This window comes from Prionailurus viverrinus, chromosome A2, assembly GCF_022837055.1.
Source record: "Prionailurus viverrinus isolate Anna chromosome A2, UM_Priviv_1.0, whole genome shotgun sequence".
Lineage (NCBI taxonomy): Eukaryota > Metazoa > Chordata > Mammalia > Carnivora > Felidae > Prionailurus > Prionailurus viverrinus.
The window spans coordinates 21,654,689-21,665,260 of record NC_062562.1 but is presented as its reverse complement, the minus strand read 5'-3'; the positions used below and the strand labels follow the sequence as shown (position 1 = coordinate 21,665,260).

At 42.2% G+C, this 10,572-nt stretch overlaps 1 protein-coding gene across 1 annotated transcript; it reads left to right on the top strand.

The window, feature by feature from the left end:
* Positions 1-2,770: 2,770 nt before the first annotated feature.
* Positions 2,771-8,987, top strand: SELENOK (selenoprotein K). The gene is made up of 4 exons (XM_053447919.1): positions 2,771-2,919; positions 6,432-6,522; positions 8,245-8,328; positions 8,897-8,987. Exons 1-4 carry the CDS (start codon positions 2,901-2,903, stop codon positions 8,985-8,987), a joined length of 285 nt encoding a protein of 94 aa, XP_053303894.1. The 5' UTR covers positions 2,771-2,900.
* Positions 8,988-10,572: the final 1,585 nt, after the last annotated feature.

Below are 10,572 nucleotides of genomic sequence, written 5' to 3'. Positions count from 1 at the left end.
ATTCATTCATCCATTCAACAAATATTTACTCAGTGCCTTTTCTGTGCCAGGCCAATGTCTTCATTCTGGACCAGCAGTATCCAACAGAAATGTAACATGAACTATAAATATAAGCCAAGTATATAATTTAAAATTTCTGGCAGTCACATTAAAAAAGTAAAAAGAAATTGTTAAACGTATTTTTAATAAAATATTTTATGTAGTCCAATATTCAAAATATTATAATTTCAATGTGTAATCAATATAAAAAATTGAGATACTTCACATCCTTTTGTTTTTTTAAGTCCTTGTAACCTAGTGTGTATTTTGTACGCAGAGCACGTATCAATTCAAACTAACCACATTTCAACTGCTCAACAGTCACATGTGGCTAGTAGTTAACATGCAGTTCTAGACACTGAAGGTTAGGGAAACAAAGGGAATGTTTTCTTTGTCCCCCAACCACCATGCTACTAATTACACTCTTTTTTCCAATTTGCAAAGTCCTTTCGCATTCATTATTTCACTTGATAGCAACATACCTGGCTTTGAAGGATAGATTAGATTTTAAGAGGTGGGAAACATTTCCATTCAGAGGAAACAGATGAGTAGAAGCAACAGGACAGGAAAACAAGGGGTCTGTCAGCGAATTAGAAGTCAGGGAGATAAATGTGAGATATATCAGGGAATCCCTCCGTGCCAGACCAGGGAGGCTGGGTATTATTTGTTAGGTGGTAGGGAGGGGAGAAAGCGAAAGTAGTGAGCAGGAAAGAAGCTAGGTTGGATTAAACTGGCAGCTATGTATACCATGAAATGGAGTGACAGGCTAGAGATAGTTCATTAGGAAATCACTGCATTATAGCTCATTTAGAAATGATGAAGACAGAAAAAGAGAAAGGAAGAGATAACTCAGCAGAGTCCGGTACCCAGGGGATCCCCATGTTAGTTCCCTTCCTCCTTTGGTGACTGGGGAAGTTTTCAGAAAGATATCCACCCCCCCCCCCCCCCCAGCCAACTAACAAATATCTGTGTACCTACTATCCACCAAGGACTAGGACAGACCTTGAAGAGATAAAAGGGAACAAGGCAGGTAGGGCTCGTGACCTCTTAGAGCTTATGTTTTCTTGAGAGACAAAGATCAATTTTCAGGTAATAAAATAATTTTGCATTGTGTTAAGCACTATGAACAATCATGGAGATGAGGGGCCAGGGAAAGGCACTCAGAAGTGGTGATACAAACTGAGATCTAAGGGATAAAGGCAGCTGATGTGCAAGGCACCAGAAGACCGCTCCAGGTAGAAGGGAAAGCATGTGCAGAGCCTTGGAGGCATAAGAGAACTTGGGGTGCTCAAGAAACTAAAAGTACAATGTTGGCAGCGATAACATGGGTGGGGATTGTAGAAGATAACAGTTTGAAAGACAGAATCAAGTGAACAGGTCCTGATGGGCCTGAGGACCATGAAAAGGAACTGGATTTCATTTTAAGAGCAACAGGAAATCACTAGGAATGAGGATTTTCATTTTAAAATCATTCTTGCTGCAGTGTGGAAAAACTGCTTAAGACTGACAAAGGTGGAAGCTGGGATTTCAGGTAAGGCACAAGGAGAGTAGAGCGCGTGAGATGATAATAGCGGGTTAAAAAAGTCCTTGGTACAATTAATGACCCTTTCCAGTATTTTTTGCAAAAACAATCCATGATTGTGCTGCAAAAATCACAAAAGAAGTAAAGGATGTTGTCTTGTTCTGTTATGCACTTTGGGGGGGGGGTGCTCCCAAAAAATTCAACATTAAATATTTGTTCTAAATATTAGAACATACTTAAAATCTTAACCCAAACTACTAAATGCAAGATACAATTTTCTCCAAAATGTAATTTTCTGCTTCATTTTAAATGAGATGATAACCGTTTTCCAGATGACACATGGCTTCAGCACTGCGGGCTGGGGGGGGGGGGGGGGGGGGGGGGGGGAGGAGGAGGTCGGCACAGCCATCAGGACTCCATCTAGAAAGCCAGCGAAGTACCAAAGTCCTTGAGACAGGAATGCGATTGCCACGTTCAAGGAACAGAAAGTCGCCCACTGGCTGGCGCAGAGTAAAACCACCATCAAGGCACATAGTAGTACATGGTCCATATTTAATCAGTGACCACCTAATAACTTCTTACACATCTGTCGCGTTCACAATGCTTGCGTGCAGTCGCCATCAATAAGTAACAAGAAAAGAAAGGTCTCGCGCTACACTATTTCTTTTTTCACGGTTGCCTTAAAAAGAGCTAACAATTCCACTCACTTCTGGCGAACCAAGAGCAGAAACACTGGTTTTAAAAAGAATGAACACATCTAGAGGGTGCCTGTCTGTGCATTCCGAAAACACGACAATAGAGCTCCCTACGGTTTGATCACCGCCTCAGCCCGAAGGCACTTCCCTCCACACCTTCAAATACCAACACTTCTGGAATATTCTGAGGAGCCCCCTCCTGCCAGCAGTTTCTTCAAGCCTTCGCACATAGAGCAGCTTCGCATTCCCGAACCTGGACCCACGGGCCCATCAAGCAACTAGAATATAGCCTTTCTTCACCGTGCGGGGCAAACGAGCTCCTCGAGCTCAAACCCAAAAGGAGACAGGAAAGCGCGCGTTTACGGGTTAAAATCCCAAACATCATTTCCGCTTACCTGACCGGCAGCCCTCGCTCTACCGGAAGTTGCCGGCGTGACGAAGCAAAAAAAAAAAAAAAAAAAAAAGCCGCCAGTCACGCGCGTCCCCCTTCCAGCAGCCAATGGGCTCCGTCCACCTCCTTCCTCCGTCGCCATTGTGTGCACCCGTGGGCTGTGACGTCCGAGGGCGGGTCGCGGAGGGAGATACCGGGGCCGAGAGGGGCCAAGCCCCTCAGTCGCTACGGAGGCGGGGAACAAGGGGCAAAGATGGTTTACATCTCGAATGGTGAGTCGCAGGGTCCGCGAGGGCGACCGCTGGCCTGCGAGGGCCGACCCGGGTTTCTTCCATCCTCGCCCGCCGGCCCGACTTTCCCGGAGTCGCCCGGGCCTGCGCCGCGTCAGCCGAGCGTCCCTGAGCCCGCGGGCGGGGGCCGAGGTCCCGGTGGTGACGACGGTGCCGGCTGCCCGGCGCCCTCGCCCAGCTTCTGACTGTGGGTCTCGCGAACGTGGGCTTTCGCGTGTTTGACGAGGCATGACAACAGGGTCGACACCGTCTGCGCAGTGCCTGTGTTTGGGGCGCAGTGATAGCGCTCTTCCCGATCAACCCATTCAGCCTCTGTGGCAGCCCTATTCACGTAGTAGTTTATTGTCCCGTTTAGGGGTGAGGACTGACGCGCAGCAAGGTCCACTAGGTTGCTCAGCATCACAGACGAAGGGAGGCGACTGTCGTCAGGGTCCTTGCTGGTATCTACTAGCCGGTCTTTCTCTAAAACCTGTAAAGAGAACTAGATATATAGGATAAGGGGGCACCTGGGTGGCACAGTCGTTTAAGGTCCGATTCTTGATTTCCATCTCACTGCTCACGAACTGAGAGATCGAGCCCCATCTCGAGCTCTAGGCTGACACAGCGCAGAGCCAGCGTAGGATTCTCTCTCTCTGTCTGCACCTCCCCTGCTTGCTCTCTCTTTCTCAAAATAAATAAATAAACTTAAAAATTGGATAGGCTTCCCCCCCCCCCCCCCGCCTCCACCCGCCAGGAGTAGGTGGCTAGTCACACACGCAGTTGTTTTGCCCTAATTCCAAGGGGCACAGGGAGAAGCCCCGCCCCCTGTAGGAACAAAGGTAACTGTTCCTGGAGTAGAGAATCAGAGAAGAGGCTTAATTCAGAGACTCCACGAAGAAAGTGTCTGGAAAGGAAGGACACAAGATCACTGGGTCAGACCGCTGCCCAAAGCGCCCGCCCACCTGTTTGACTCAGGTGGAATCAATGCCTTAGTGCAATCTTAACCAGTAGGATCACTGGAGCTAGGGACGTCCTTGTTCCATTTGAATCATCCGTCTTCAGAGATGATTAAGGTGTGATGGGGAGAAGTCTGGCTGGGTGCACTTTGCATTTCTTTGCTCTTCAAAATCTCTGCCTCCTCTTCTCCCAATTAAAAATCTTTGAGGGGCACCTGGATGGCTCAGTCTGTTGAGCATCCCACTCTTGATTTGGGCTCTGGGCATGATCTCACAGTTCCTGAGTTAAAACCCCCCACCCCCTAGCTCTCCCCCCTCCCCCCCCCCCCAAGCGCAGCACCTGCTTGGGATCCTCTCTCTCTCTCTCTCTCTCTCTCTCAAAATAAATAAGCTTTAGTGTTTATTTACTTTTGAAGGAGAGAGAGACAGAGTGAGAGCAGGAGAGGAGCAGAGAGAGAGGGAGACACAGAATCTGAAGCAGGCTCCAGGCTCCCAGCTGTCAGACAGTGCCCGATGCGGGGCTCGAACTCACAAATCGGGAGACCATGACCTGAGCCCAAGTCAGATGCCGGACATTTAACCGACTGAGCCACCCAGGCACCCCTCTAAAATAAATAAACTTAATTTTTTTTCTTTTTTAATCTTTGAAACAAGTAGGTTTATGGACACTAAACAAAAGCATTAAAGTTTCATCTTATTTTGGGCACTTGCAGACTTTGTGTTATATCCTTTGTGGGTAAGGCTGGCAGCTTCTATTTATGCATTATTGAGTAATTCTTTGTAGTGGGTCTTTCTGTGTATGCATTGGCCTATTGGATCCACATAAATAACACAAGGTTCCCCTTAAGTTCTTTTATCTCACTTTTATAGTTGAGAAATGCCAGCTGCATCCGAGCAAGTTATTTCCTTCTGCATATGTTGGGAGGGGAGGTTTCTGCCTTCAGAAACTAGGAGAGAAAGTACCAAACGTGAGGTAGAACATTGCAAAGCGTTCCTTAGAATCACAAAGAGAATTGGTATGTTCTAGTTAAATCTCTTTTAGAAGGACTGAATTTATCAGCACTTTACAGTCAGCAAAACATTTTTCTTACTGTCAAATGACTTCTTTTTCAATAATCCTATATTACTAGCCTGGGAATACTTCTTTTCAGAGAAGGAAAATGTCCCACCAGCCAACGAAGCAGAGCTAGTAAGAGGCAGCCACGCTCTGTCTTGAAGTGTATCCCTTTTTTCTCAATAGCTCCCTTGAGAGCTCAGGTCCAAGTGAATCCCTGAAAGACTGTCAAAGAAAGAGGAATTGTAGACCCTGATTGAGGGGGTGAAAGTGAGTATGGGGAAGCCCTTGAGCAAATGGAGAGGAGAGGTTGGCAGGTAGTTCTTCTCCCAAAATATTCTGACCTCTTGATTTGCAAGGCTAAAAACCTTAGAGAACTAACTTTCATGTTGTAGCTTCCATTATTTAAAGTGGTTTGAAAAATAGGTTTGTTTGTGCTTAAGATAAAACTGGAGTCTATAATTGGAATCAACAGCATCCCGTTACAGAAAAATGTGGTTATTTTAATGAACAAGGCAAATTCTCTTTCATACTTAGAGCACACAAATTCTTTGATGTCTGAAAATTTTAACATAACTGATTCTAAACAATTGTAAGAGTGTGTATAATTTTTTTTTAATCCAGGAAAGAGACTTTGCAGGTGAAAAGAAATATTTTGAACACATTTAGGAAGATGGAAGTAGTGTAAACATTTTTTATATTCACTCATTCCATTTGTTTCTTCAAAATACTTGAATAAAGAGATTCATGCACCAGTATTCATTCATGCTAGCATTGTCAACAGCCAGTAGGTGGAAGCAACCCAATGATGTACACATGCATGAGCGAAATGTGGTACATACATATGATGCGATATGAATCAGCCTTAAAAAAGAAGGAGATTTTGACACATTTACAACATGGATGAAACTTGAAGACCAAAGCCTACCACCAAAGTCAGAATACCGTATGATTCCTCATAATGAGGTTCCTAGAGCAGTCAAATTCATAGAGACAAAGTAGAATGGTGGTTGCCAGGGACTAGGAGAAGGGAGAAAAGGGGAGTTGGTGTTGAATGGGTACAGAGTTTCAGTTGGGGAAGGTAAAAAAGTTCTGGAGATGGATGATGGTGAACGTTGTACAACAGTGTGAATGTACTTAATGCCATAGAGCTGTACACTTAAAAATGGTTAAAATGGAAAAAAAAAATGGTTAAAATGGAAAATTTTAAAGCCTATTTTACCGCAATTGAAAAAGAGAAAAAATACTTGAAGTGTAACTCACCAAAATTAAGAACATAGGAAGGCATTTGACGTATTAAAAGTATGACCCCTAGGTCATTGAGCTTTACTTCCCTGAACCCTTCCTTAGAAGGATGTACATAGAACAGACCTTTCCTTGTGCTGAGCATCTGAACAGTGAACAAGTCGAAAACTGAGTCTCATGTTTCCTAAGTGATTAATTGTAATATATCTTGTGTCAGGGATTTGTAGCACTAACTGAAGTTTCTTTTTTCTTGTCTGTAGGACAAGTGTTGGACAGCCGGAGTCAGTCCCCATGGAGATTATCTTTGATAACAGATTTCTTTTGGGGAATAGCTGAGTTCGTGGTTTTGTTGTAAGTGTAATAATTAATAATGTTCTTAATAGCCCTGATATTTCAGTTAACGGAAATACATTGGATACATTATGTGGAGTATCTTACACAAGCTGAGCTTTCCTGAAGCAGTTTTTAATTGTAAGTTTTTTATTATTTATCATTAGCTCTTCTAAGGGAAATGAAGACTTCTTTGGTGATGAAGCTGCCCCCAAACATCTTACGAGTATGAATCTGATAGTGGAGTTAGTAAAGCTTGACTGTGTCTTAGCCTTAGTGGTAACGATTTCAGTCTGCAGCTCTGGAGCCAGGCCTCCGTATTCTAATGCCAAATGACAGTGCCTCACTTTCTCTCTACTATTCCAGCTGTAATGGATATGTGCAGCTTTTATTCCATATTGTACAATAAACAAACAAGGGGAATTGGATCTTGATAAAAAAATATCCCAAGGAGTAAAGTTGCTTTTTCAATTGTTAAAATCAATACAGGAGACAAAAACTTAAACTTTACTATAAGTCCAAGCAATTCTTAGTTAAATGCATTTTTCTGGTCTTTCCCATGCTGTTTTGTAAAAATTATTCATCAATTACCAACAAGTCTTACTCATGCTAAGTTTGAATATACGTTTGAATGTCACATAGCAGAGAACTGCAGGGATGCAGAGATATGAGAGATCGCCCCTTCCTTTATTGACTCTAATTCATATTACAATGGGTATTGGGTTGGATGTGATTGTGGAAGGTGGAAAAAACACAGGAAAGACGGCAAAGTTTGAATAGCAGACTGCGATCTTTACACTTAATTGGATTGTAGCTGTGGTGTAGAAAAATAATCTGATGGCTGCATGTAGCATAAGTTTAAAGGGGTTAAAGAAAAAATGGAAGAGATGGTTCCATAGAAAAATACAATGGGACAGAGGGTCCTTAATTTGCCTACCGCAAAACTTCACTAAAGTCTCTTACAAGCTTCGCCTACTCTCTGTTGTTTATTTAAAGTATTGGTTTAGGGGCTCCTGGGTGGCTCCGCCCCTTAAGTGGCTGTCTCTTGGTTTCGGCTCAGGTCATGACCTCATGGTTCATGATTTCGAGCCCTGCACTGGGCTCTATGCTAACAGCACAGAGGTTGCTTGAGATTCTCTCGCCTTCCTCTCTGCCCTTCCCCTGCTCATGGTCTCTCTGAATGAATGAATGAATGAATGAATGAATGAATGAATCAATAAGGAAGCAAATAAATAAACCAACTTAAAAAAAAAAACATTGTTTTACCTTAAATTCGTCTCCCTCTACCAATAAAATTCCATCCAAATGGATTCCCAGAAGCCCTGTGTCTCTAGCATACTACCTTGGGCTCCTCCCTCAGCAAGGTACCATCAAGTAGGCTGTTGGCTGGAGAAGTGCAGGGGAAATGAATGTGCAATGCTGTGAAAACAGACTCTGGGACTTGACAGCTGACGTAGAGTGGAGGGAGGAAGTTGGGCATGGCTCTCGTTTCAGAGTCACTCCTAGACTCCGTCAAGGAGAGTTATTAGCACATATGAAGGACAGGAATGGTAGCTTTTGCCCGGAACATGGCACAAATGCAGACATGTGCTCGTGCTAGATGGTGCTGTCCAGCTGGCTTTGAAAAATGTGGGGTTGGAACTAAGTTGGTTTTAGTTATCTTCTCACAGATATAATTGAAACCATGGAAATACATTTTATGTTGAAAGCGGTATTTCTGTTGTTTTCTGCCCCTTGTTTCAGTTTCAAGACTCTGCTTCAGCAAGATGTGAAAAAGAGAAGAGGCTACGGAAACTCCTCTGATTCCAGATATGATGATGGAAGAGGGTAGAGCTTTCTAAGTTGATAATAGATATTTTTACCAGTCTGTAATTTTAATTAAATTAGATATTATGGATAGATAGATATAGTTTGGCTCATGGAAATAAAAGGTTTAAATTCTATTTCACAAGATTAATGCATTACCGTAAATTAAATCAAGTTGCTTCTGATTTCATAACCAGAGTCAATTTGATAAAGCTAAAATGTATATCAAATATCCTCTGGGCAAAGTCTAAATTAGAGGCTGAAACTGATGACCAACATTAAATCTAGAGATTTTCACTGTAGAATCTGGATTTCCACTGCTAAGAAACACCAGAGAAGATCAAGCAGCACTTCCATGGAGCGGAGTTTCAGTTGGGCATTTATTTACAGGAGACACTGTTCAGGCCATCGCAGTCCTTGCTTGACCCACCTCCTCATGTGCATTAAGTGTCTGGTCCCTGTAGGGGTTTGAATTTTCTCAACTCCTGACCTAGTTGGTAATTCCTATTTTAAATAGAGAAGAGGGTCTGTTTGAGTGTTTGAAAGGAACCACTTGATGTCTACTAAACAGTAGAAATTTTTCTTTTAGGCCACCAGGAAACCCTCCCAGAAGAATGGGTCGAATTAATCATCTGCGTGGCCCTAGTCCTCCTCCAATGGCTGGTGGATGAGGAAGGTAACGTGAAATCTGAAATTACTGTGCAGAGATTTCGTTTTGAAAATACCTTCCTAGGGAAGTTTTCTTTAGGAAAACAGAAGTTGCCCAACATTTTGTAATTATTCAGACATCTTGTATGGAAAAATATCTCAACCCTTGAAAAATTTGTTGAATTTTATTATCAAAGTGTCTTTTGAAAACAGGTAAAAAAAAAAAAAGATAGTTGGACTTTTTTGTGCAGATCCAAATTAATAACTATTAACTTATTATAATGCTTTCTTTTAGGTAAATGTCTGCTGTAAGAAGCAGACAACTGGACATGCACGTTCATAGCAGAAGGAAACCATCAAGAGGTAGAGGACTGACTGTGCTGGACAAGCAAATGAATGTGTATGTCTAAACGAGAATTGCTCTGTGTCCTCACAGACAGATGAGGTTGTGCTGGGAATTCCCTCCCCAGGGATCTGGCATGACTGACATGCAGTTCTATAAATGCACATGTTTGTCTCATTCTTTTTTGTATAGTTTATGAAAGTATTAATATAGTTTTAATAAGTAAATATTTTTAGGTTACAAAATTTGACTTGTCATCTTTGTATAATTAAAAAACTCCAAATTTGAAGAAAAATAAAAGGTTGTGTATTCAGTACAACTAGTGTCACCTTTTTAACTTCTGAAATACTATTCACTGTTAATTTGTTCTCATTTATAAATAAATCACATTGTATTTATTTCAATAGTATGCATACAATTTTATCTCAAAACATATTTCTCCTGTGAATCTTTAATACAAAATATCGGATTTGCTACCGAATATAATTAGGGTATTTATAAAGCCATAACCAACAAACCTGAGCTACATACAAAATGAAGATTGGCTAGGTGGGTTTAATATCATAGGCTTCTGTGTTGTCTTCACAAACTTGAATTCTAAACCATTGCTTAAGATACTGCCTGTTGGCTTTCACCCCCATGAATGCTAGTAACTCTCATATTCTTTCACTAGAATGGAAGCTCTATGAGGTTAGGGATTTTTGTCTTTTTTACCCCAGTGCTTTGAATAGTGATTAAGTGTGATAGGCACTGCAATATTTGTTGGAAAAATGAATAATACAGATAATTCTGCTTTGTGTTCAGCAGACTTTGAATTTTTTTTTTTAATGTTTATTTATTTTTGAGACGGGAGGGACAGAGCATGAACAGGGGAGGGTCAGAGAGAGGGAGACACAGAATCTGAAGCAGGCTCCAGGCTCTGAACTGTCAGCACAGAGCCCGACGTGGGGCTAGAACTCACAGACCGCAAGATCATGCATGACCTGAGCTGAAGTCGGCCGCTTAACCGACTGAGCCACCCAGGTGCCCCCAGCAGTCTTTGAAACAAAGTTTCAGGTAAAAGCATTTTTATATTTATTTAGAAGCATTTATTTAACCCTGTTTGTCAGGAAATGAGGATGTAGTGGCATGAGACACTGGTCTTCAAACATAAGGAAAGGGACAATTATAAACACAATTTTAAGGAGAAGAATAATAAAGACAGTTTATTGACGACTCAAGCCCGTGAGACATTTTATCTTTTACATATTGTTAATTCTGATGCACTGGGTTAG